The sequence below is a fragment of the Petromyzon marinus genome, chromosome 72, assembly GCF_048934315.1.
Source record: "Petromyzon marinus isolate PM22_M1 ecotype Great Lakes invasive population chromosome 72, UKy_Petmar_22M1.pri1.0, whole genome shotgun sequence".
NCBI classification, from domain to species: Eukaryota; Metazoa; Chordata; class Hyperoartia; order Petromyzontiformes; family Petromyzontidae; genus Petromyzon; species Petromyzon marinus.
In genome coordinates this window covers 2,150,136-2,177,635 of record NC_133738.1, presented here as the reverse complement: position 1 = coordinate 2,177,635, position 27,500 = coordinate 2,150,136, and the positions used below count along the sequence as shown (strand labels likewise).

Sequence of the window (27,500 nt, the reverse complement as noted above, 5' to 3'; positions counted from 1 at the left end):
CTCACTCACACACACACCTAGTCACCTAGTTACTCACTCACACACACACACACACCTAGTTACTCACTCACACACACACTCACCTAGTTACTCACTCACACACACACACACCTAGTTACTCACTCACTCACACACTCACCTAGTCACCTAGTTACTCACTCACACACACACACACCTAGTTACTCACTCACTCACACACTCACCTAGTCACCTAGTTACTCACTCACTCACACACACACACTCACCTAGTTACTCACTCACTCACACACACACACTCACCTAGTTACTCACTCACACACACACACACCTAGTTACTCACTCACTCACACATTCACCTAGTTACTCACTCACACACACACACACCTAGTTACTCACTCACACACACACATACCTAGTTACTCACTCACTCACACAGTCACCTAGTTACTCACTCACACACACACTCACCTAGTTACTCACTCACACACACACACTCACCTAGTTACTCACTCACTCACACACTCACCTAGTTACTCACTCACTCACACACACACCTAGTTACTCACTCACACACACACACACCTAGTTACTCACTCACTCACACACTCACCTAGTTACCTAGTTACTCACTCACACACACACACACCTAGTTACTCACTCACTCACACACTCACCTAGTCACCTAGTTACTCACTCACACACACACACACCTAGTTACTCACACACACACACACACCTAGTTACTCACTCACTCACACACTCACCTAGTTACTCACTCACTCACACACTCACCTAGTCACCTAGTTACTCACTCACACACACACACACACCTAGTTACTCACTCACACACACACACACACCTAGTTACTCACACACACACACACACCTAGTTACTCACTCACACACTCACCTAGTTACTCACTCACACACACACACACACCTAGTTACTCACTCACACACACACACACACACCTAGTTACTCACTCACTCACACATTCACCTAGTTACTCACTCACACACACACACACCTAGTTACTCACTCACACACACACACACCTAGTTACTCACTCACACACACACACACCTAGTTACTCACTCACACACACACATCACCTAGTTACTCACTCACACACACACACACACCTAGTTACTCACTCACACACACACACACCTAGTTACTCACACACACACACACACCTAGTTACTCACTCACACACACACACCTAGTTACTCACTCACACACACACACACCTAGTTACTCACACACACACACACACACACCTAGTTACTCACTCACTCACACACTCACCTAGTCACCTAGTTACTCACTCACACACACACACACCTAGTTACTCACTCACTCACACACTCACCTAGTTACTCACTCACACACACACACACCTAGTTACTCACTCACACACACACACCTAGTTACTCACTCACACACACACACACCTAGTTACTCACTCACACACACACACACCTAGTTACTCACTCACACACACACACACCTAGTTACTCACTCACTCACACACTCACCTAGTTACTCACTCACACACACACACACCTAGTTACTCACTCACTCACACACTCACCTAGTTACTCACTCACACACACACACACCTAGTTACTCACTCACACACACACACACATACACCTAGTTCACTCACACACACACACACATACACCTAGTTACTCACTCACACACACACACACCTAGTTACTCACTCACACACACACATTCACCTAGTTACTCACTCACTCACACACACACCTAGTTACTCACTCACACACACACACACCTAGTTACTCACTCACACACACACACACCTAGTTACTCACTCACTCACACACTCACCTAGTTACTCACTCACACACACACACACCTAGTTACTCACTCACACACACACACACCTAGTTACTCACTCACACACACACACACCTAGTTACTCACTCACACACACACACTCACCTAGTTACTCACTCACTCACACACTCACCTAGTTACTCACTCACTCACACACTCACCTAGTCACCTAGTTACTCACTCACACACACACACACCTAGTTACTCACTCACACACACACACTCACCTAGTTACTCACTCACACACACACACACCTAGTTACTCACTCACACACACACACACACCTAGTTACTCACTCACTCACACACTCACCTAGTCACCTAGTTACTCACTCACTCACACACACACACTCACCTAGTTACTCACTCACTCACACACACTCACCTAGTTACTCACTCACACACACACACACCTAGTTACTCACTCACTCACACATTCACCTAGTTACTCACTCACACACACACACACCTAGTTACTCACTCACACACACACACACCTAGTTACTCACTCACTCACACACTCACCTAGTCACCTAGTTACTCACTCACACACACACACACCTAGTTACTCACTCACTCACACATTCACCTAGTTACTCACTCACACACACACACACACCTAGTTACTCACTCACACACACACACACCTAGTTACTCACTCACACACACACACACCTAGTTACTCACTCACACACACACACACACCTAGTCACTCACTCACACACACACACCTAGTTACTCACTCACTCACACACTCACCTAGTCACCTAGTTACTCACTCACTCACACACTCACCTAGTCACCTAGTTACTCACTCACTCACACACTCACCTAGTTACTCACTCACACACACACACACCTAGTTACTCACTCACTCACACACACACCTAGTTACTCACTCACTCACACACTCACCTAGTTACTCACTCACACACACACCTAGTTACTCACTCACACACACACACACACACACCTAGTTACTCACTCACTCACACACTCACCTAGTTACTCACTCACACACACACACACCTAGTTACTCACTCACACACACACACACCTAGTTACTCACTCACTCACACACTCACCTAGTTACTCACTCACACACACACACACCTAGTTACTCACTCACACACACACACACCTAGTTACTCACTCACTCACACACTCACCTAGTTACTCACTCACACACACACACACCTAGTTACTCACTCACACACACACACACCTAGTTACTCACTCACACACACACCTAGTTACTCACTCACTCACACACTCACCTAGTTACTCACTCACACACACACACACCTAGTTACTCACTCACACACACACCTAGTTACTCACTCACACACACACACACCTAGTTACTCACTCACACACACACACACCTAGTTACTCACTCACTCACACACTCACCTAGTTACTCACTCACACACACACACACCTAGTTACTCACTCACACACACACACACCTAGTTACTCACTCACTCACACACTCACCTAGTCACCTAGTTACTCACTCACACACTCACACACTCACCCACACACTCACCCATACACTGACCTAGTCACTCACTCACCCACTCACCCACTCACTCACACTCACACTCACTCACTCACACACTTACACACTCACTCACACACTCACTTAGACACTGACCCACTCACTCACACACTCACTCACACACTCACTTACTCACACACTCACCTAGTCACTTACACACTCACTCACTCACCTAGTCACCCACTCACTTACACACTCACCTAGTCATCTAGTTACTCACTCACACACTCACTCACACACTCACCTAGTTACTCACTCACTCACACACTCACACACTCACTCACACACTCACTCACACACTCACTCACACACTCACACACTCACTCACACATTCACCTAGTTACTCACTCACTCACACACTCACACACTCACCTAGCCACCTAGTTACTCACTCACACACTCACACACTCACTCACTCACACAGTCACCTAGTTACTCACTCACACACTCACTTACACACTCACCTAGTCACCTAGTCACTTACACACTCACCCACTCACCTAGCCACTCACTCACCCACACACTCACTCACTCACACACTCACACACTCACTTACACACTCACTTACACACTCACACACTCACTCACTTACACACTCACCTAGTCACCTAGTTATTCACTCACTCAGCCACTCACTCATACACTCACCTACTCACTCACACACTCACACACTCACTCACACACTCACTCACTAACACGCTCACTCACACACTCACCTAGTCACCTAGTTACTCACTCACTCACTCACCTAGTCACCTAGTTACTCACTCACACACTCACCTAGTCACCTAGTTACTCACTCACACACTCACTCACTCACACACTCACCTAGTCACCTACTCACTCACACACTCACTCACTCACCTAGTTACTCACTCACTCACACACATAGCCACACACTCACCCACTCACTCACACACTCACTCACTCACCTAGTTACTCACACACTCACCGAGTCACCTACTCACTCACCTAGCCACTCACTCACTCACCCACTCACTCACTTACACACTCACCTAGTCACCTAGTTACTCACTCACTCACCCACACACTCACCCACTCACTTACACACTCACCTAGTTACTCACACACACTCACACACTCACCTAGTCACCTACTCACTCACCTAGCCACTCACTCACACACTCACCTAGTCACCTACTCACTCACCTAGCCACTCACTCACACACTCACCTAGTCACCTAGTTACTCACTCACACACTCACCTAGTCACCTAGTTACTCACTCACACACTCACCTAGTCACCTAGTTACTCACTCACACACTCACTTACTCACTCACTCACCTAGTCACTCACTCACCCACACACTCACTCACACACTCACCTAGCCACTCACTCACTCACACACTCACCTAGTTACTCACTCAGTCACTCAGCCACTCACTCACTCACTCACCTAGTCACCTACTCACTCACACACTCACCTACTCACTCACTCACCCACCCACCCACAGGCAGGATGTGAACCCAGGTTGTGTAACCCCTCTGCGTTGTGTCTTTGTGTTGCAGTGCCAATCATCATCAAGCAGCAACACTGACCGCGGAATGATGACATCATCATTACCATCATCATTACCATCATCACCATCATCACCATCATCAACATCATCAACATCATCAACATCATCATCAACATCATCATCTTTACCATCATCATTACCATCATCATTACCCTCATCATCATTACCATCATCACCATCAACATTACCATCATCATCAACATCACCATCATCACCATCATAAACATCATCATTACCATCATCATTACCCTCATCATCATTACCATCATCACCATCATCAACATCATCATCTTTACCCTCATCAACATCACCACCACCATTATCGTCATCACCATCAGCACCATCATCATCATCAACACCACCACCACTCAACACTATCAACACCATCATCATCACCATCAACACCACCAACACCAATCATCACCATCATCACCACCACCACCAATCAACACCATCATCATCACCTCCACCATCACCACCACCAATCACCACCACCACTCACCACCACGTCTAATTTATTTCTGTGTCACTGTATCGATCGTCAGCTTTATCTTCAATAAACCCGCGTGTTCCAGCTCCTCCGCTCCCAGATTCATTAAACTGTTCCAACCCGCTGTGCTTTAGCCACCCGGCGCTCCGCTCGTTGTTGTGAGCGTCGCTCCTCCGCCCTCCGTTGTTGTTGGAGGGCGACTGCCTCCAACTGCCCCAGTAGCCTCAAGGTGCACCTAGCCTGGCACTAGCCCAGCAGCAGCGTCCTTCACGAGCCTCCTCCTCCAGAGGCCGCTGCTCCCGGCCATCGGCAAGTCCACTCAGCTGCTCCTGAGCAACATCGAGATCCAACTTTTACTCTAGCCACCGTGACACTCACTCGCTCAGCAACTCACTCAGTCACTCACTCAGCAACTCACTCAGTCACTCGCTCAGTCACTCACTCAGTCACTCGCTCAGTCACCCACTCAGTCACTCGCTCAGCAACTCACTCGGTCACTCACTCAGTCACCCACTCAGTCACTCACTCAGTCACTCAGTCACTCAGTCACTCAGTCACTCACTCAGTCACTCAGTCACTCACTCAGTCACTCACTCAGTCACCCACTCAGTCACTCACTCAGTCACTCACTCAGTCACCCACTCAGTCACTCACTCGCTCAGACACTCAGTCACTCACTCAGCCACTCAATCAGTCACTCAGTCACTCACTCAGTCACCCAACCACTCAGTCACTCGCTCAGTCACTCAGCCACTCAGTCACTCGCTCAGCAACTCACTCAGTCACTCACTCAGTCACCCACTCAGTCACCCAGCCACTCACTCAGTCACTCACTCAGTCACTCACTCAGTCACCCAGCCACTCAGTCACTCAGTCACTCGCTCAGTCACTCAGTCACTCACTCAGTCACTCAGCCACTCACTCACTCAGTCACTCACTCAGCCACTCAGTCACTCAGCCACTCACTCACTCAGTCACTCACTCTCTGTCACCCACTCAGCCACTCACTCGCTCAGACACTCACCCACTCACTCAGTCACTCACTCAGACACTCACCCACTCAGTCACCCACGCACTCACTCAGTCACTCACTCAGACACTCACCCACTCACTCACCCACTCAGTCACCCATGCACTCACTCAGTCACTCACTCAGACATTCACTCAGTCACCCACGCACTGACTCACTCACTCAGACACTCAGACACTCAGTCACTCACTCAGACACACCCACTCACTCAGTCACTCAGTCACTCAGTCACCCACGCACTCACTCAGTCACCCACGCACTCGCCCACACAGCCCCTCAACCAGACACTCACCCACACATTCACCCAGACACTCACCCACTCGCTCACCCAGACACTCGCCCACACACACTCACCCACTCACCCAGCCAGTCACTCACCCTAACACTCACTCAGTCACCCACGCACCCACGCACTCACCCACTCACCCGGCCACTCAACCAAACACTCAACCACACATTCACCCTGACACTCGCCCACCCACTCACCCACTCGCTCACCCACTCACCCAGCCAGTCACTCACCCTAACACTCACTCAGTCACCCACGCATCTCTTCTCTAGCCCGTGCCGCGCCCGTTTAGCCCCCTCGACCCGGCCAAACAAAAGCTGTTTCGGCATGCGGTGGCTGGGCATGCGGGCTACATGACCCAGCCATCGCAGCCTTGCCTGCCGGAGGAGCTCACCGATGGGACCTTGACCAGATCTTTCAAGGGTATGTGAGCTCCTCACACAATCCAGTCTGATTAAACCCAGGATGGATCGTAGGCAGGCCAGCCTAAATGTTTCTAACCGGCGAAGATGTTCCATTAGGGGGGTCCACGTTTCGCAAGCGTAGAGAAGGGAGGGAATGACTGTGGCCGAGAAGACCTGAAGCTCAGACACACACAGACACACACACACACACACATACACACAGACACACACACACAGATACACACAGACACACACACACCCATACCCACACACACACACACCCACACACCCATACCCACACACACCCACACACACCCACACACACCCATACCCACACACACACACAAACACACACACACAAACACACACACCCATACCCACACACTCCCATACCCACACACACACACCCCCACCCACACACACACACCCATACCCACACACACACAAACACACACCCATACCCACACACACACAGACACACACACACACCCATACCCACACACAGACACACACACCCACACACCCATACCCACACACACCCACACACCCATACCCATACCCACAGACACACAAACACACACACACCCACCCACACACACCCATACCCACAGACACACAAACACAGACACACACACAGAGGGAGAGTCTTTGTCTGTATATTTGTGGTAACAGCTTTTGTAAAAAAAACAGAACATCGTGTGTGTGTGTGATTGGGAGTGACAGTGTGTGTGTGTGATTGGGTGTGTGAGAGAGTGTGTGTGTGTGCGAGTGTGTGTGAGTGTGAGGGTGTGTGTGTGTGCGAGTGTGTGAGTGTGAGGGTGTGTGTGAGTGTGTGTGAGTGTGTGTGATTGGGTGTGACAGTGTGTGTGTGTGTGATTGGGTGTGACAGTGTGTGTGTGTGTGTGATTGGGTGTGACAGTGTGTGTGTGTGTGTGCGAGTGTGTGTGAGTGTGAGGGTGTGTGTGTGTGCGAGTGTGTGTGTGCGAGTGTGTGTGAGTGTGAGGGTGTGTGTGAGTGTGTGTGAGTGTGTGTGATTGGGTGTGACAGTGTGTGTGTGTGCGAGTGTGAGGGTGTGTGTGTGTGATTGGGTGTGACAGTGTGTGTGTGTGTGTGATTGGGTGTGACAGTGTGTGTGTGTGATTGGGTGTGACAGTGTGTGTGTGTGTGCGAGTGTGTGTGAGTGTGAGGGTGTGAGTGTGTGTGAGTGTGTGTGTGTGATTGGGTGTGACAGTGTGTGTGTGCGAGTGTGAGGGTGTGTGTGTGTGTGATTGGGTGTGACTGTGTGTGTGTGTGAGTGTGAGGGTGTGTGTGTGTGTGTGCGCGAGTGTGAGGGTGTGTAAGGGTGTGCGAGTGTGAGGGTGTGTAAGGGTGTGTGAGTGTGTGTGTGAATGTGTGTATGTGAATGTGTGTGAGTGTGTGTTCGGGTGTGAGAGTGTGTGTGAGTGTGAGTGTGTGTGATTGGGTGTGACAGTGTGTGTGTGCGAGTGTGAGGGTGTGTGTAAGGGTATGTGAGAGAGTGTGTGTGTGAACGTGTGTGAATGTGTGAGAGTGTTTGTGTTAGGGTGTGAGAGTGTGTGAGAGTGTGTGAGTGTGTGTGAGTGTGTGTGAATGTGTGTGTGAGAGTGTGTGAGTGTGTGTGAATGTGTGTGAGGGTGTGTGTGTGACTGTGTGTGTGTCTGTGTGTGTATGGGGAGCGGTAGTGTAGCGGTTAGCGCTACAAATCTGGCGACCCGGGTTCGATTCCCGCTCACGGCCAACACCAGTGACGATTATCTGAACCAGTCCCGGGCCTCCCCTAGGTCGACTCAGCCTGAAATGAGTACCTGGTGCGGTGTGTAAACATCGCCACTGGGGAGACAAAGGCGGTCGGGCGTGGTGCTGGCCACCCACCCCCTCGTGTACCGTTCCGGCCTTCATAGGTGCTCGCTAACAGCACTTGCCCCTACAGTCTGTTAAGGCTGTATGGGGGATCTTTGTGTGTGTGTGTGTTATTTTGTGTGTGTGTCTGTGTGTGTACCTGTGTGTGTGTCTGTGTGTGTCTGTGTGTGAGTGTGTCTATGTGTGTATGTGTCTATGTGTGTATGTATATGTGTGTATCTATGTGTATGTGTGTGTATATGTGTGTGTCTATGTGTGTGTGTCTATATGTGTCTATGTGTGTGTGTGTCTATGTGTATCTATGTGTGTGTGTCTATGTGTGTGTGTGTCTATGTGTGTGTGTGTCTATGTGTATCTATGTGTGTGTGTCTATGTGTGTGTGTGTCTGTGTATGTGTGTCTATGTGTGTGTGTGTCTATGTGTATGTGTGTTTATGTGTGTCTATGTGTGTGTGTGTTTATGTGTCTATGTGTATCTATGTGTGTGTGTGTCTATGTGTATCTATGTGTGTGTGTCTATGTGTGTGTGTCTATGTGTGTCTATGTGTGTCTATGTGTGTGTGTCTATGTGTGTGCGTGTGTCTATGTGTGTGTGTGTGTCTATGTGTGTGTGTCTATGTGTGTGTGTGTCTATGTGTGTGTGTGTCTATGTGTGTGTGTGTCTATGTGTGTCTATGTGTGTGTGTCTATGTGTGTGTGTCTTTGTCTGTGCTTGGCTGCTTGAGGTTCAAGTTTGTGAAGCTTGCCAGGAGACCAGTCACAGCGTCCATCTACAAATATAATCATCAGCATCATCAGCATCATCATGACTTGTGGTTTACATGGCTGAGTGAGTGAGTGGGTGAGTGAATGGGTGGGTGAGTAAGTGGATGGGTGAGTGAGTGAGTGGGTGAGTGAGTGAGTGGGTGAGTGAGTGGGTGGGTGAGTGAGTGAGTGGGTGAGTGGGTGAGTGAGTGAGTGAGTGGATGGCTGAGTGAGTGGGTGGGTGAGTGAGTGAGTGGGTGAGTGAATGGGTGGGTGAGTAAGTGGATGGGTGAGTGAGTGAGTGGGTGAGTGAGTGGGTGGGTGGGTGAGTGAGTGGGTGGGTGAGTGAGTGGGTGAGTGGGTGAGTGAGTGGGTGGGTGAGTGGGTGGGTGAGTGGATGGGTAGGTGAGTGAGTGAGTGAGTGGGTGAGTGGGTGAGTGGGCGGATGAGTGTGTGGGTTAGTGAGTGGGTGGGTGAGTGAGTGAGTGGGTGAGTGAGTGAGTGAGTGGGTGAGTGGATGGGTGGGTGAGTAAGTGGATGGGTGAGTGAGTGAGTGGGTGAGTGAGTGGGTGGGTGGGTGAGTGAGTGGGTGGGTGAGTGAGTGAGTGAGTGGGTGAGTGAGTGGGTGGGTGAGTGGGTGGGTGAGTGGATGGGTAGGTGAGTGAGTGAGTGGGTGAGTTGGTGAGTGGGCGGATGAGTGTGTGGGTTAGTGAGTGGGTGGGTGAGTGAGTGAGTGAGTGGGTGAGTGAGTGAGTGGGTGAGTGGATGGGTGAGTGGGTGGTTATTGGGTGAGTGGATGGGTGAGTGGGTGAGTGAGTGGATGGGTGAGTGGGTGGGTGAGTGGGTGAGTGGATGGGTGAGTGGGTGGGTGAGTGGGTGAGTTAGTGGGTGAGTGGGTGGTTATTGGGTGAGTGGATGGGTGAGTGGGTGGGTGAGTGGGTGGGTGAGTGGGTAGGTGGGTGAGTGGGTGGGTGAGTGAATGGGTGAGTGGGTGGGTGAGTGGGTGGGTGAGTGGGTGGGTGATTGAATGGGTTAGTGGGTGAGTGAGTGTCTGAGTGAGTGTCTAAGTGAGTGTCTGAGTGAGTGTCTGTGTGAGTGAGTGACTGAGTGAGTGTCTGAGTGAGTGTCTGAGTGAGTGTGAGTGACTGAGTGAGTTTCTGAGCGAGTGTCTGAGTGAGTGTCTGAGTGAGTGTCTGAGTGAGTGAGTGTCTGAGTGAGTGTCTGAGTGTGAGTGAGTGACTGAGTGAGTGTCTGAGTGAGTGAGTGTCTGAGTGAGTGTCTGAGTGAGTGTGAGTGAGTGTCTGAGTGAGTGAGTATCTGAGTATCTGAGTGAGTGTCTGAGTGAGTGAGTGTCTGAGTGAGTGTCTGAGTGAGTGTCTGAGTGAGTGTGAGTGAGTGACTGAGTGAGTGTCTGAGTGAGTGTCTGAGTGAGTGTGAGTGACCGAGTGAGTTTCTGAGCGAGTGCCTGAGTGAGTGTCTGAGTGAGTGTCTGAGTGAGTGTCTGAGTGAGTGTCTGAATGAGTGAGTGTCTGAGTGAGTGTCTGAGTGAGTGTCTGAGTGAGTGTCTGAGTGAGTGTGAGTGACTGAGTGAGTGTCTGAGTGAGTGAGTATCTGAGTATCTGAGTGAGTGTCTGAGTGAGTGAGTGTCTGAGTGAGTGTCTGAGTGAGTGTCTGAGTGAGTGAGTATCTGAGTGTCTGAGTGAGTGTCTGAGTGAGTGTCTGAGTGAGTGTCTGAGTGAGTGACTGTCTGAGTGAGTGTCTGAGTGAGTGAGTGTCTGAGTGAGTGAGTGAGTGTCTGAGTGAGTGTCTGAGTGAGTGAGTGTCTGAGTGAGTGAGTGTCTGAGTGACTGTCTGAGTGAGTGAGTGTCTGAGTGAGTGAGTGTCTGAGTGAGTGTCTGAGTGACTGTCTGAGTGAGTGAGTGTCTGAGTGTCTGAGTGAGTGTCTGAGTGAGTGTCTGAGTGAGTGACTGTCTGTGTGAGTATCTGAGTGAGTGTCTGAGTGACTGTCTGAGTGAGTGAGTGTCTGAGTGAGTGTCTGAGTGAGTGAGTGAGTGTCTGAGTGAGTGAGTGAGTGTCTGAGTGTCTGAGTGAGTGTCTGAGTGAGTGAGTGTCTGAGTGTCTGAGTGAGTGAGTGTCTGAGTGAGTGTCTGAGTGAGTGTCTGAGTGTCTGAGTGAGTGTCTGAGTGAGTGTCTGAGTGAGTGAGTGTCTGAGTGTCTGAGTGAGTGTCTGAGTGTCTGAGTGTCTGAGTGAGTGAGTGTCTGAGTGAGTGACTGAGGGAGTGACTGTCTGAGTGAGTGAGTGTCTGAGTGTCTGAGTGAGTGTCTGAGTGAGTGTCTGAGTGAGTGTCTGAGTCAGTGTCTGAGTGTCTGAGTGTCTGAGTGAGTGTCTGAGTGAGTGTCTCACCTGCTCCCGCGTGTTTGTCTCTCTGAGTTGGACACAAAGCTGCTCCAGTTGCTCCGTCTCTTCCCTTCGTCCCAGCCGCCCCAAATACTCCTTCAGCATCGCGATGATCTACACAGACAAAGATAGCCCAGGTAGCCTCTAGCAGGGCTGTAGGGGCAAGTGCTGTTAGTAGCGAGTAGGATCAGCAGTGTCTGTGTACTACACACACCACACACAGACAAAGCTACCCCAGGTAGCCTCTAGCAGGGCTGTAGGGGCAAGTGCTGTTGGTAGCGAGTAGCAGCAGCAGTGTCTATGTACTACACACACCACACACACAGACAAAGCTCCCCCAGGTAGCCTCTAGCAGGGCTGTAGGGGCAAGTGCTGTTAGTAGCGAGTAGCAGCAGCAGTGTCTATGTACTACACACACCACACACAGACAAAGCTACTCCATGTACGTGTGTGTGTTTACGTGTGTGTGTACGTGTGTGTGTGTGTACGTGTATGTGTGTACATCTGTGTGTGTGTGTGTCTGTGTGTGTGTCTGTGTCTGTGTGTGTACGTGTCTACGTGTGTGTGTACGTGTGTGTGTGTACGTGTGTGTGTGTACATCTGTGTGTGTGTGTGTGTCTGTGTGTGTCTGTGTCTGTACGTGTGTACATGTGTGTGTGTACGTGTGTGTGTACGTGTGTGTGTACGTGTACGTACGTGTGTGTGTGTACGTACGTGTGTGTGTGTGTACGTACGTGTGTGTACGTGTGTGTACGTGTGTGTACATGTGTACGTGTGTGTACGTGTACGTACGTGTGTGTAGGTACGTGTGCGTGTACGTGTGTGTGTGTGTGTACGTGTGTGTGTGTACGTGTGTGTGTGTCTGTGTGTGTGTGTACGTGTGTACGTGTGTGTGTGTACGTGCGTGTGTGTACGTGCGTGTGTGTACGTGTGTGTACGTACGTGTGTGTGTGTGTGTACGTGTGTGTGTGTACGTACGTGTGTGTACGTACGTGTGTGTGTGTGTACGTACGTGTGTGTGTACGTGTGTAAATGTGTGTGTTTACGTGTGTGTGTACGTGTGTGTGTATGTGTGTGTACGTGTGTGTGTGTGTGTACGTGCGTGTGTGTACGTGCGTGTGTGTACGTGCGTGTGTGTACGTGTGTGTGTGTGTGTGTACGTGTGTGTGTGTATGTGTGTGTAAATGTGTGTGTGTACGTGTGTGTGTGTACATGTGTGTGTACGTGTCTGTGTGTACGTGTGTATATGTACGTGTGTGTACGTGTGTGTGTGTCTGTGTGTGTGTGTGTGTACGTGTGTATATGTACGTGTGTATGTGTGTGTGTGTGTAAATGTGTGTGTGTGTACGTGTGTATATGTACGTGTGTATGTGTGTGTGTGTAAATGTGTGTGTGTACGTACGTGTGTGTACGTGTGTGTACGTGTGTGTGTGTGTCTGTGTGTGTGTATGTGTCTGTGTGTGTACGTGTGTATATGTACGTGTGTATGTGTGTGTGTGTAAATGTGCGTGTGTACATGTGTGTACGTGTGTGTGTTTATACGTGTGTCTGTGTGTGCGTGTGTGTACGTGTGTGTGTGTACTTGTGTGTGTGTACGTGTGTGTGTGTGTGTGTCTGTGTACGTGTGTGTGTGTATATGTACGTGTGTATGTGTGTGTGTAAATGTGTCTGTGTACGTGTGTACGTGTGTGTGTGTACGTACGTGTGTGTGTGTGTGTACGTGTGTGTGTGTGTGTATACGTGTGTGTACGTGTGTGTGTGTACGTGTGTGTGTGTAAATGTGTGTGTGTACGTACGTGTGTGTGTGTGTACGTGTGTGTGTGTGTACGTGTGTGTGTGTGTGTACGTGTGTACGTGTGTGTGTGTAAATGTGTGTGTGTGTAAGTGTGTGTGTACGTACATGTGTGTGTGTACGTGTGTGTGTGTGTGTGTAAATGTGTGTGTGTACGTGTGTGTGTGTGTGTACGTGTGTGTGTGTGTACGTACGTGTGTGTGTGTACGTGTGTGTGTACGTGTGTGTGTATGTGTGTGTACGTGTGTGTGTGTATGTGTGTGTGTACGTGTGTGTGTTTGTGTGTGTAAATGTGTGTGTGTAGGTATGTGTATGTGTGTGTATAAATGTGTGTGTGTACGTGTGTGTGTGTGTAAATGTGTGTGCGTACGTGTGTGTATGTGTGTGTGTAAATGTGTGTGTGTGTAAATGTGTGTGTACGTGTGTGTGTGTGTAAATGTGTGTGTGTACGTGTGTGTGTGTGTAAATGTGTGTGTGTACGTGTGTGTATGTGTGTGTAAATGTGTGTGTGTACGTGTGTGTATGTGTGTGTAAATGTGTGTGTGTGTGTAAATGTGTGTGTGTACGTGTGTGTGTAAATGTGTGTGTACGTGTGTACGTGTATGTGTGTGTATGTGTGTGTGTACGTGTGTGTGTGTGTGTGTGTAAATGTGTGTGTGTGTGTAAGTGTGTGTGTAAGTGTGTGTGTCTGTGTGTCTGTGTGTGTCTGTGTGTAAATGTGTGTGTGTACGTGTGTGTGTGTGTGTACGTGTGTGTAAGTGTCTGTGTGTGTGTACGTGAATGTGTGTGTGTATGTGTGTAAAGTGTGTGTGTGTGTACGTGTGTGTGTGTGAACGTGTGTGTGTGTACGTACGTGTGTGTGTGTGTGTAAATGTGTGTGTGTACGTACGTGTGTGTGTGTGTACATGTGTGTGTATGTGTGTGTGTACGTACGTGTGTGTGTGTACGTGTGTGTATGTGTACGTGTGTGTATGTGTACGTGTGTGTGTATACGTGTGTGTGTGTATGTGTGTGTGTGTGTACGTGTGTGTGTTTGTGTGTGTAAATGTGTGTGTACGTATGTGTATGTGTGTATAAATGTGTGTGTGTACGTGTGTGTGTGTGTGTAAATGTGTGTGTGTACGTGTGTGTATGTGTGTGTGTGTAAATGTGTGTGTGTGTAAATGTGTGTGTGTACGTGTGTGTGTAAATGTGTGTGTGTACGTGTGTACGTGTATGTGTGTGTATGTGTGTGTGTACGTGTGTGTGTGTAAATGTGTGTGTGTAAATGTGTGTGTGTGTGTAAGTGTGTGTGTGTGTGTATGTGTGTGTGTCTGTGTGTCTGTGTGTGTGTGTAAATGTGTGTGTGTACGTGTGTGTGTGTACGTGTGTGTGTGTGTAAGTGTCTGTGTGTGTGTGTAAGTGTCTGTGTGTGTGTGTACGTGAATGTGTGTGTATGTGTGTAAAGTGTGTGTGTGTGTGTACGTGTGTGTGTATGTGTGAACGTGTGTGTGTGTACGTACGTGTGTGTGTGTACGTGTGTGTACGTGTGTGTGTATGTGTGTGTGTGTGTAAATGTGTGTGTGTACGCACGTGTGTGTATGTACGTACGTGTGTGTGTGTACGTACGTGTGTACGTGTGTGTACATGTGTACGTGTGTGTACGTGTACGTACGTGTGTGTAGGTACGTGTGCGTGTACGTGTGTGTGTGTGTGTACGTGTGTGTGTGTACGTGTATGTGTGTCTGTGTGTGTGTGTACGTGTGTACGTGTGTGTGTGTACGTGCGTGTGTGTACGTGCGTGTGTACGTGTGTGTACGTACGTGTGTGTGTGTGTACGTGTGTGTGTGTACGTACGTGTGTGTACGTACGTGTGTGTGTGTGTACGTACGTGTGTGTGTACGTGCGTAAATGTGTGTGTTTACGTGTGTGTGTCCGGCAAAACAACCCCCTACCTCCTCGCGGTGCCGGACGGGCAACTCTGTCGTGGACAGCGCTGTGGGGGGAGATCCAATTTTGATTGGCTCCTCCCCTCATGGCATATGTGTCCACCACAGGGGCTAAACGGGGGCTCTGGACGGGTGCGAGGGGCTGGTAACCCCTCCACCTTCAATTAATTACCACGAAACTACGAATTAAACTGAAATATGTAACAACTAAGCTTGTGCCGGAGGCCCCGGGGGGCCAGGCGTCTATGACGTCTCCTGGCCAAACCCCAATTGGCGGAGCCAGGAGATTGAATACCTACCCTCGGGGCTACTCCAGAAACAACGAAAAGCCACTACGGTTGGCCACGTGGAATGTTCGAACGCTCACTGCAGAGGAGAGGCTGCCACTCCTCTGTCGGGAGCTGGACCGGTACCGCCTGGATCTATGCGGCATTCAGGAGGTCCAGTGGACCGGCTCTGGCTCCTGCCACCATGAGGGGTGGACAGTCCTCTACTCGGGGCAGCAGACTGCCAAACAACAGGGTGTGGGTCTTCTTTTGAACAAAAGAATGAAGGGGGCGTGGGAGCGTGGCGGTGAGGTGTGGGAAGCTGTAAGCCCCAGGCTACTTTGGGCTCGCCTTCCCATCAACCGGAGGCGAGGAATGGTGGTCGTGGTTACTTATGCCCCCACCGAAGATGAACATCCGTGGAGGGATGCAGGCAAAGCCGATGAGTCAGATGCCTTCTATGACCTCCTGTCACAGGTGCTGGCTAAAGTGGCCCCTCGGGATAGAGTCATCATGTTAGGTGACTTCAATGCCCGAGTTGGTCATGATACTGGCACCTGGTCTGGAGTGATTGGAGGGCATGGGCCAGATCAGCTCAATAACAACGGTAGAAGGCTGCTAGATTTTTGTGCAGCCCATGGGCTTGTAATTACCAACACGCTGTTCCGGCATCGGCGCATCCACACAACATCATGGATGCATGCCGGGTCCAAGCAAGAACATCTGCTGGACTACATAGTGACGGACCAGCGAATGCGAGCCCATGTCCTTGACACCAGGACCTACCGTGGAGCTGATCTGCCCTCTGACCATCGACTAGTCATCTGTAAGATGCGCCTGCCATTCTTCCACTCCGGTGGTGGGTGTACACCCAGGACCCCATTCCAACCTAAAGTGGCCTGGTCTCAGTTATCTGATGAAAGTTGCAAGCGAGAATTTCATCATCGCTTGCGGCTGGGATTGGCATCGTCCCCGACTCCTCCTGATGTCGAGGGTAAATGGGCGAGGTTTAGGACTGTGACTCATGCAGCTGCAATGGCTGCTTTGGGTACGCGGTCCAGACCTCCCCAGACACCCTGGATGACAGAGGAGTTGTTCAGGACGGTTGAGAAAAAGCGACAGGCCCACTGTCATCGGCTACAGAATCCCACGTCAGAGAATGAGGAGGCTTACCGCAGCCTTCGCTCGGAGGTTCGGAGAGCCGTGAGGCGCTGCAAGGATGGGTGGTGGTCGCGGGTTGCTGAGGAGATGGAGTCTGCCTCAGTGGCCCGTGATCACAAATCTCTATTTAACTCCATCAAAAAAGTAACCTGCAGCGCCACACCTATTACCATCATTAGGGGAAAAAACGGTGATCCAATTTCCGACCCCCAGGAACAGGTTCGCAGATTTGCTGAGCATTTCTGTGAGGTCCTGGGGGAGGGAAAATCCCTCAGCCAGGAAAACATCGCGGCACAAAGTGAGGATGACCCTGCTGAGGCTGCGGTGCCTCAAATATTGGATGAAGTCACCCCCTGTGAGTGGCTGGCTGAGGTGCCATCTACTGAGGAAGTATTGAAGGCGATCCGGAGTCTGAGACCTGGAAAGGCAGCGGGCAGAGATGATCTCCCAAGCGAAATGCTGAGGGAGGGTGGCGTTTGTGCACAGACTGCCCTATATGACATCATAACAACAGTCTGGACCACTGGACGGGTTCCGCAGGATTGGAAGGATGCCCTGGTGGTCCCCCTTTTTAAGAAGGGGGACCGCACAGACTGTAACAACTACAGGGGCATCTCACTCCTCAGTGTGCCGGGAAAGGTCCTGGCAAGGATTATTCAGCATCGCCTTGCCAGGCACGCTGAGGAGAGGCTTGCGGAGCCCCAATGCGGTTTCAGGAAAGGGCGGTCCTGCACAGATGCCATATTTTCTGTCCGTCTGCTACAGCAGAGGTGTAGGGAATTCCAACAAGACCTACATCTCTGCTTTATTGACCTGGTCAAGGCCTATGATACCATCAGTAGGCCTGGGCTCTGGGTCGTTCTTCGTGCTTTTGGAGTACCTGACCCTCTGCTCACGATCATTAAGGACCTTCATGATGGTGAGCGGGCCCGGGTAAAACTACGTGGCCGGGAGTCAGAGCCATTCCCTGTACACCTTGGGGTGCGACAGGGATGTCCTTTGGCTCCCACATTATTTAACATCTATTTTGACCACGTAGTTCGTGAAGCCTTCAATAGCTGTACCGGGGGAATCTCCATATGGTACAGATATAATGGGAGGCTAATCGATGCCCGGGTGCGGTCAAGGGATGGCTCCCTATTGCTCAACCACGTTATGTATGCTGATGACTTGGTAATAGCTGCTCAGTCAGAGGAGGAGTTGGAGACGCTGCTGCTGAGACTGGAGCATGCCACTAAGAGGTGGGGCCTTACCATCAGCCCCACCAAAACTAAGCACCTGCCTGGGTATTTTGTACCATCGGACACTCCACCCCCACAACTCCCAATCGGTGATGGGGCAGTTGTGGAGAGAGTGGAGAGTTTCCCATACCTGGGCAGTGTGCTTATGACTGGCTCCAGTTTAACAGCAGAGGTCTCACTCCGAATCAGTCGAGCGGCAATATCTTTTCATCGGTTGCGTAACGCTGTGTGGAAGCTACCTGGTCTGTCGCTCCGCACTAAGCTTCAGGTCTTCTCGGCCACGGTCATTCCCTCCCTTCTCTATGCTTGCGAAACGTGGACCCCCCTAATGGAACATCTTCGCCGGTTAGAAACATTTAGGCTGGCCTGCCTACGATCCATCCTGGGTTTAACCAGACTGGATTGTGTGAGCTCACAAATCCTTGAAAGATCTGGGCAGGGTCCCATCGGTGAGCTCCTCCGGCAGGCAAGGCTGCGATGGCTGGGTCATGTAGCCCGCATGCCCAGCCACCGCATGCCGAAACAGCTTTTGTTTGGCCGGATTGAGGGGGCTAAGCGGGCGCGGCACGGGCTAGAGAAGAGATGGAGTGATGTGGTACAGGAGGACGTGGAGCTGAGTGGACTTGCCGATGACTGGTACCAGCGGTGTCAAGATCGGCCTCTGTGGAGGAGGCTCGTGAAGGATGCTACTGGGCAGTTGGAGGCAGTCGCCCTCCAACAACAACGGAGGGCGGAGGAGCGACGCTCACAACAGCGAGCGGAGCGCCGGGTGGCTAAAGCACAGCAGGTTGGCACAGTAGGGGGCACAGGTGGTGCATCAGCCAGTCATCTCAGTCAGTCGACCCGTGGCACCTGGGTCTGCCCCGTGACCTCCTGCCAGCGGGCGTTCGACACTTCACGTGGCCTCAGGGTGCACATAGCCTGGCACAAGCGTCGTGGTGACGTCACCGCCACTTAGTGGCGAATGGCGGTTGTTGTTGTTGTTGTTGTGTACGTGTGTGTGTATGTCTGTGTACGTGTGTGTGTGTGTACGTGCGTGTGTGTACGTGCGTGTGTGTACGTGTGTGTGTGTACGTGTGTGTACGTGTGTGTGTATGTGTGTGTAAATGTGTGTGTGTACGTGTGTGTGTGTACATGTGTGTGTACGTGTGTACGTGTCTGTGTGTACGTGTGTATATGTACGTGTGTGTACGTGTGTGTGTGTCTGTGTGTGTATGTGTGTGTGTGTGTACGTGTGTATATGTACGTGTGTATGTGTGTGTGTGTAAATGTGTGTGTGTGTGTGTACGTGTATATATGTACGTGTGTATGTGTGTGTGTGTAAATGTGTGTGTGTACGTACGTGTGTGTACGTGTGTGTACGTGTGTGTGTGTCTGTGTGTATGTGTCTGTGTGTGTACGTGTGTATATGTACGTGTGTATATGTGTGTGTGTAAATGTGTGTGTGTACATGTGTGTACGTGTGTGTGTGTATACGTGTGTCTGTGTGTGCGTGTGTGTACGTGTGTGTGTGTGTACGTGTGTACGTGTGTGTGTGTGTCTGTGTACGTGTGTGTGTATATGTACGTGTGTATGTGTGTGTGTAAATGTGTCTGTGTACGTGTGTACGTGTGTGTGTGTACGTACGTGTGTGTGTGTGTGTACGTGTGTGTGTGTGTATACGTGTGTGTGTACGTGTGTGTGTGTACGTGTGTGTGTGTAAATGTGTGTGTGTACGTACGTGTGTGTGTGTACGTGTGTGTGTGTACGTGTGTGTGTGTACGTGTGTACAAGTGTGTGTGTGTAAATGTGTGTGTGTGTGTACGTACGTGTGTGTGTGTGTACGTGTGTGTGTGTAAATGTGTGTGTGTACGTACGTGTGTGTGTGTACGTGTGTGTGTATGTGTGTGTGTATGTGTGTGTGTACGTACGTGTGTGTGTGTACGTGTGTGTATGTGTACGTGTGTGTGTGTATGTGTGTGTACGTGTGTGTGTGTATGTGTGTGTGTGTGTACGTGTGTGTGTTTGTGTGTGTAAATGTGTGTGTGTACGTATGTGTATGTGTGTGTATAAATGTGTGTGTGTACGTGTGTGTGTGTAAATGTGTGTGTGTGTACGTGTGTGTATGTGTGTGTGTAAATGTGTGTGTGTGTGTGTAAATGTGTGTGTACGTGTGTGTGTGTGTGTAAATGTGTGTGTACGTGTGTGTATGTGTGTGTGTAAATGTGTGTGTGTGTAAATGTGTGTGTACGTGTGTGTGTGTAAATGTGTGTGTGTGTGTAAATGTGTGTGTGTAAGTGTGTGTGTGTGTGTCTGTGTGTAAATGTGTGTGTGTACGTGTGTGTGTGTGTGTGTACGTGTGTGTGTGTAAGTGTCTGTGTGTGTGTACGTGAATGTGTGTGTGTATGTGTGTAAAGTGTGTGTGTGTGTGTACGTGTGTGTGTGTGTGTGAACGTGTGTGTGTGTGTAAATGTGTGTGTGTACGTACGTGTGTGTGTGTGTACATGTGTGTGTGTATGTGTGTGTGTACGTACGTGTGTGTGTGTGTACGTGTGTGTATGTGTACGTGTGTGTGTATGTGTGTACGTGTGTGTGTGTGTATGTGTGTGTGTGTACGTGTGTGTGTTTGTGTGTGTAAATGTGTGTGTGTACGTGTGTGTATGTATGTGTGTAAATGTGTGTGTGTGTGTGTAAATGTGTGTGTACGTGTGTGTGTGTGTGTGTAAATGTGTGTGTGTACGTGTGTGTATGTGTGTGTGTAAATGTGTGTGTGTGTAAATGTGTGTGTGTACGTGTGTGTGTAAATGTGTGTGTACGTGTGTACGTGTATGTGTGTGTATGTGTGTGTGTACGTGTGTGTGTGTGTAAATGTGTGTGTGTGTAAATGTGTGTGTGTAAGTGTAAGTGTGTGTGTGTGTATGTGTGTGTGTCTGTGTGTGTGTGTAAATGTGTGTGTGTACGTGTGTGTGTGTACGTGTGTGTGTGTAAGTGTCTGTGTGTGTGTGTAAGTGTCTGTGTGTGTGTGTACGTGAATGTGTGTGTGTATGTGTGTAAAGTGTGTGTGTGTGTACGTGTGTGTGTGTGTGAACGTGTGTGTGTGTACGTACGTGTGTGTGTGTGTACGTGTGTGTACGTGTGTGTGTGTGTGTAAATGTGTGTGTGTACGTACGTGTGTGTATGTACGTACGTGTGTGTGTACGTACGTGTGTGTACGTGTGTGTACGTGTGTGTACATGTGTACATGTGTGTATGTGTATGTACGTGTGTGTAGGTACGTGTGCGTGTACGTGTACGTGTGTGTGTACGTGTGTGTGTGTGTACGTGTGTGTGTGTCTGTGTGTGTGTGTACGTGTGTGTGTGTACGTGCGTGTGTGTACGTGCGTGTGTGTACGTGTGTGTACGTACGTGTGTGTGTGTGTGTACGTGTGTGTGTGTACGTACGTGTGTGTACGTACGTGTGTGTGTGTGTACGTACGTGTGTGTGTACGTGTGTAAATGTGTGTTTACGTGTGTGTGTACGTGTGTGTGTATGTGTGTGTACGTGTGTGTGTGTGTACGTGCGTGTGTGTACGTGCGTGTGTGTACGTGTGTGTGTGTACGTGTGTGTGTATGTGTGTGTAAATGTGTGTGTGTACGTGTGTGTGTGTACATGTGTGTGTACGTGTGTACGTGTCTGTGTGTACGTGTGTATATGTACGTGTGTGTACGTGTGTGTGTGTATGTGTGTGTGTGTACGTGTGTATATGTACGTGTGTATGTGTGTGTGTGTAAATGTGTGTGTGTGTGTACGTGTGTATATGTACGTGTGTATGTGTGTGTGTGTAAATGTGTGTGTGTACGTACGTGTGTGTACGTGTGTGTACGTGTGTGTGTGTCTGTGTGTGTGTATGTGTCTGTGTGTGTACGTGTGTATATGTACGTGTGTATGTGTGTGTGTGTAAATGTGTGTGTGTACATGTGTGTACGTGTGTGTGTATACGTGTGTCTGTGTGTGCGTTTGTGTACGTGTGTGTGTACGTGTGTGTACGTGTGTGTACGTGTGTAGTGTGTGTACGTGTGTGTGTACGTGTGTGTGTGTGTACGTGTGTGTGTGTGTGTGTCTGTGTACGTGTGTGTGTGTATATGTACGTGTGTATGTGTGTGTGTAAATGTGTCTGTGTACGTGTGTACGTGTGTGTGTGTACGTACGTGTGTGTGTGTACGTGTGTGTGTGTATACGTGTGTGTACGTGTGTGTGTGTACGTGTGTGTGTGTAAATGTGTGTGTGTACGTACGTGTGTGTGTGTACGTGTGTGTGTGTACGTGTGTGTGTGTGTACGTGTGTACGTGTGTGTGTGTAAATGTGTGTGTGTGTAAGTGTGTGTGTACGTACGTGTGTGTGTGTGTACGTGTGTGTGTGTGTGTACGTACGTGTGTGTGTGTACGTGTGTGTGTATGTGTGTGTGTACGTACGTGTGTGTGTACGTGTGTGTGTTTGTGTGTGTAAATGTGTGTGTGTACGTATGTGTATGTGTGTGTATAAATGTGTGTGTGTATGTGTGTGTGTGTAAATGTGTGTGTGTACGTGTGTGTATGTGTGTGTGTAAATGTGTGTGTGTGTAAATGTGTGTGTGTGTAAATGTGTGTGTGTACGTGTGTGTGTAAATGTGTGTGTGTACGTGTATGTGTGTGTTTGTGGGGGAGTGATAGTGTAGTGGTTAGCGCTACGCTGCGCTATGAACCTGGCGACCCGGGTTCGATTCCCGCTCACGGCCAACACCAGTGACGATTATCTGAACCGGTCCCGGGCCTCCCCTAGGTCGACTCAGCCTCAAAATGAGTACCTGGTGCGGTGTGTAAATATCGCCACTGGGGAGACAAAGGCGGTCGGGCGTGGTGCTGGCCACCCACCCCCTCGTGTACCGTTCCGGCCTTCATAGGTGCTCGCTAACAGCACTTGCCCCTACAGTCTGTTAAGGCTATATGGGGGATCTTTGTCTTTATCTTTGTGTGTAAATGTGTGTGTGTACGTGTGTGTGTAAATGTGTGTGTGTACGTGTGTACGTGTATGTGTGTGTATGTGTGTGTGTACGTGTGTGTGTGTAAATGTGTGTGTGTGTGTAAATGTGTGTGTGTAAGTGTGTGTGTATGTGTGTGTGTCTGTGTGTAAATGAGTGTGTACGTGTGTGTGTGTACGTGTGTGTGTGTGTAAGTGTCTGTGTGTGTGTACGTGAATGTGTGTGTGTGTATGTGTGTAAAGTGTGTGTGTGTATACATGTGTGTGTGTGAACGTGTGTGTGTGTGTACGTACGTGTGTGTGTGTGTGTAAATGTGTGTGTGTACGTACGTGTGTGTGTGTGTACGTGTGTGTATGTGTGTGTACGTACGTGTGTGTGTGTACGTGTGTGTATGTGTACGTGTGTGTGTATGTGTGTGTGTACGTGTGTGTGTGTGTATGTGTGTGTGTGTACGTGTGTGTGTTTGTGTGTGTAAATGTGTGTGTGTACGTATGTGTATGTGTGTATAAATGTGTGTGTGTACGTGTGTGTGTGTGTAAATGTGTGTGTGTACGTGTGTGTATGTGTGTGTGTAAATGTGTGTGTGTGTGTGTAAATGTGTGTGTACGTGTGTGTGTGTGTGTAAATGTGTGTGTGTACGTGTGTGTATGTGTGTGTGTAAATGTGTGTGTGTGTGTAAATGTGTGTGTGTACGTGTGTGTAAATGTGTGTGTGTGTACGTGTGTACGTGTATGTGTGTGTATGTGTGTGTGTACGTGTGTGTGTGTAAATGTGTGTGTGTGTGTAAATGTGTGTGTGTGTGTAAGTGTGTGTGTGTGTGTATGTGTGTGTGTCTGTGTGTCTGTGTGTGTGTGTAAATGTGTGTGTGTACGTGTGTGTGTACGTGTGTGTGTGTAAGTGTCTGTGTGTGTGTGTAAGTGTCTGAGTGTGTGTGTACGTGAATGTGTGTGTATGTGTGTAAAGTGTGTGTGTGTGTGTACGTGTGTGTGTGTGTGTGAACGTGTGTGTGTGTACGTGTGTGTGTGTGTACGTGTGTGTATGTGTGTGTAAATGTGTGTGTGTGTAAATGTGTGTGTGTACGTGTGTGTGTAAATGTGTGTGTGTACGTGTGTACGTGTATGTGTGTGTATGTGTGTGTGTACGTGTGTGTGTAAATGTGTGTGTGTGTGTAAATGTGTGTGTGTGTAAGTGTGTGTGTATGTGTGTGTGTCTGTGTGTAAATGTGTGTGTGTACGTGTGTGTGTGTGTACGTGTGTGTAAGTGTCTGTGTGTGTACGTGAATGTGTGTGTGTATGTGTAAAGTGTGTGTGTGTGTACGTGTGTGTGTGTGTGTGAACGTGTGTGTGTGTACGTACGTGTGTGTGTGTGTGTGTAAATGTGTGTGTGTACGTACGTGTGTGTGTGTACATGTGTGTGTATGTGTGGGTGTACGTACGTGTGTGTGTGTGTGTACGTGTGTGTATGTGTACGTGTGTGTGTATGTGTGTGTGTACGTGTGTGTGTGTGTGTACGTGTGTGTGTTTGTGTGTGTAAATGTGTGTGTACGTATGTTTATGTGTATATAAATGTGTGTGTGTACGTGTGTGTGTGTGTAAATGTGTGTGTGTACATGTGTGTATGTGTGTGTGTAAATGTGTGTGTGTGTGTGTGTAAATGTGTGTGTACGTGTGTGTGTGTGTGTGTAAATGTGTGTGTGTACGTGTGTGTATGTGTGTGTGTAAATGTGTGTGTGTGTAAATGTGTGTGTGTACGTGTGTGTGTAAATGTGTGTGTGTGTACGTGTGTACGTGTATGTGTGTGTATGTGTGTGTGTACGTGTGTGTGTGTAAATGTGTGTGTGTGTGTGTAAATGTGTGTGTGTGTAAGTGTGTGTTTGTGTATGTGTGTGCGTCTGTGTGTCTGTGTGTGTAAATGTGTGTGTGTACGTGTGTGTGTGTACGTGTGTGTGTGTAAGTGTCTGTGTGTGTGTGTGTAAGTGTCTGTGTGTGTGTGTACGTGAATGTGTGTGTGTATGTGTGTAAAGTGTGTGTGTGTGTACGTGTGTGTGTGTGAACGTGTGTGTGTGTACGTACGTGTGTGTGTGTGTACGTGTGTACGTGTGTGTGTATGTGTGTGTGTGTAAATGTGTGTGTACGTACGTGTGCGTGTGTACGTACGTGTGTGTGTGTGTAAATGTGTGTGTGTGTACGTACATGTGTGTGTGTACGTACGTGTGTGTGTATGTGTATGTGTACGTGTGTGTGTGTGTATGTGTGTAAATGTGTGTGTGTGTACGTACGTGTGTGTGTCTGTGTGTGTGTACGTACGTGTGTGTGTCTGTGTGTCTGTGTGTGTGTACGTGTGTGTGTACGTGTGTGTGTGTGCGTGTGTGTGTGTACGTGCGTGTGTGTGTGTGTGTCTGTGTGTATGTGTGTCTGTGTGTGTGTACGTGTGTGTAAATGTGTGTGTGTGTGTCTGTGGCTGAGTGTGTGTGTGTCTGTGTGTGTATGTGTGTGTACGTGTGTGTGTACGTGTGTGTGTGTGTGTACGTACGTGTGTGTGTGTGTATGTGTGTACGTACGTGTGTGTCTAAATGTGTGTGTGTGCACGTGTGTGTGTGTGTGCACGTGTGTGTGTGTGTACGTGTGTGTGTGTGTGTGTAAGTGTGTGTGTGTGTACGTGTGTGTGTGTGTGTGTATGTGTAAATGTGTGTGTGTGTACGTGTGTGTATGTGTGTGTGTGTGTACGTGTGGTGGGGAGCGGTAGTGTAGCGGTTAGCGCTACGCTGCGCTATGAACCTGGCGACCCGGGTTCGATTCCCGCTCACGGCCAACCCCAGTTACGATTATCTGAACCGGTCCCGGGCCTCCCCTAGGTCGACTCAGCCTCAAATGAGTACCTGGTGCGGTGTGTAAACATCGCCACTGGGGAGACAAAGGCAGTCGGGCGTGGTGCTGGCCACCCACCCCCTCGTGTACCGTTCCGGCCTTCATAGGTGCTCGCTAACAGCACTTGCCCCTACAGTCTGTTACAGGCTATATGGGGGATCTTTGTCTTTGTTATCTTTGTGTGTATGTGTGTGTGTGTCTTTGTGTGTATGTGTGTAAATGTGTGTGTGTGTACGTGTATGTGTGTGTGTGTACGTGTGTGTGTGTACGTGTGTGTGTACGTACGTGTATGTGTGTGTATGTGTGTGTATGTGTGTGTAAATGTATGTGTGTGTAAATGTATGTGTGTGTGTATGTGTGTGTGTGTATGTACGTGTGTGTGTGTGTACGTGTGTATGTGTGTGTAAATGTGTGTATGTGTGTGTGTACGTACGTGTGTGTGTGTATGTACGTGTGTGTGTACTGTGTGTGTGTGTACGTACGTGTGTCTGTGTGTGTATATGTACGTGTGTGTGTGTATGTGTGTGTGTGTACGTACGTGTGTGTGTGTGGCTGTGTCTGTGTGTGTGTGTGTGTAAATGTGTGTGTGTATATGTGTGTGTAAATGTGTGTGTGTGTGTGTAAATGTGTGTAAATGTGGGTGTGTGTGTAAATGTGTGTACATGTGTGTGTGTGTACGTGTGTGTGTGTACTGTGTGTGTGTGTACGTGTGTGTGTGTGTACGTGTGTGTGTGTGTACGTGTACGTGTGTATGTACGTGTGTGTGTGTGTAAATGTGTGTGTGTGTGTGTACGTAAGTGTGTGTGTGTTTATGTGTGTGTGTGTCTGTGTGTCTGTACGTGTGTGTGTGTGTACGTGTGTGTCTGTGTGTGTCTGTGTGTACGTACGTGTGTGTGTCTGTGTGTACGTACGTGTGTGTGTGTGTGTGTAAATGTGTGTATGTGTGTGTGTATGTGTGTGTACGTGTGTGTGTGTACGTGTGTGTGTATGTGTGTGTGTGTAAATGTGCGTGTGTAAATGTGTGTGTGTGTACGTGTGTGTACGTACGTGTGTGTGTGTACGTGTGTGTGTGTAAATGTGTGTGTGTA

The 27,500-nt window shown here is 49.2% G+C and overlaps 2 protein-coding genes across 3 annotated transcripts in view; one reads left to right on the top strand and one right to left on the bottom strand.

The window, feature by feature from the left end:
• The window catches only part of LOC116938185 (vesicle-associated membrane protein 4), a 30,059-nt gene extending 24,534 nt beyond the window's left edge, over positions 1 to 5,525 (top strand). The window contains exon 8 of the mRNA XM_076055651.1: positions 4,939 to 5,525. Coding sequence (XP_075911766.1) covers positions 4,939 to 4,967 — 29 coding nt within the window. The 3' untranslated portion in view covers positions 4,968 to 5,525. The remainder of the gene's footprint in view (positions 1 to 4,938) is intronic.
• Positions 5,526 to 7,802: 2,277 nt separating this feature from the next.
• ANKRD54 (ankyrin repeat domain 54) overlaps positions 7,803 to 27,500 on the bottom strand; it is a 69,535-nt gene continuing 49,837 nt past the window's right edge. For both annotated transcript variants that reach the window (XM_076055649.1, XM_076055650.1), the window contains 2 exons: positions 12,188 to 12,295; positions 7,803 to 9,809 (listed from right to left, as the gene is read on the bottom strand). In XM_076055649.1, the coding sequence (XP_075911764.1) occupies positions 9,726 to 9,809; positions 12,188 to 12,295 (192 nt within the window). In that variant the 3' untranslated portion in view covers positions 7,803 to 9,725. The remainder of the gene's footprint in view (positions 9,810 to 12,187; positions 12,296 to 27,500) is intronic.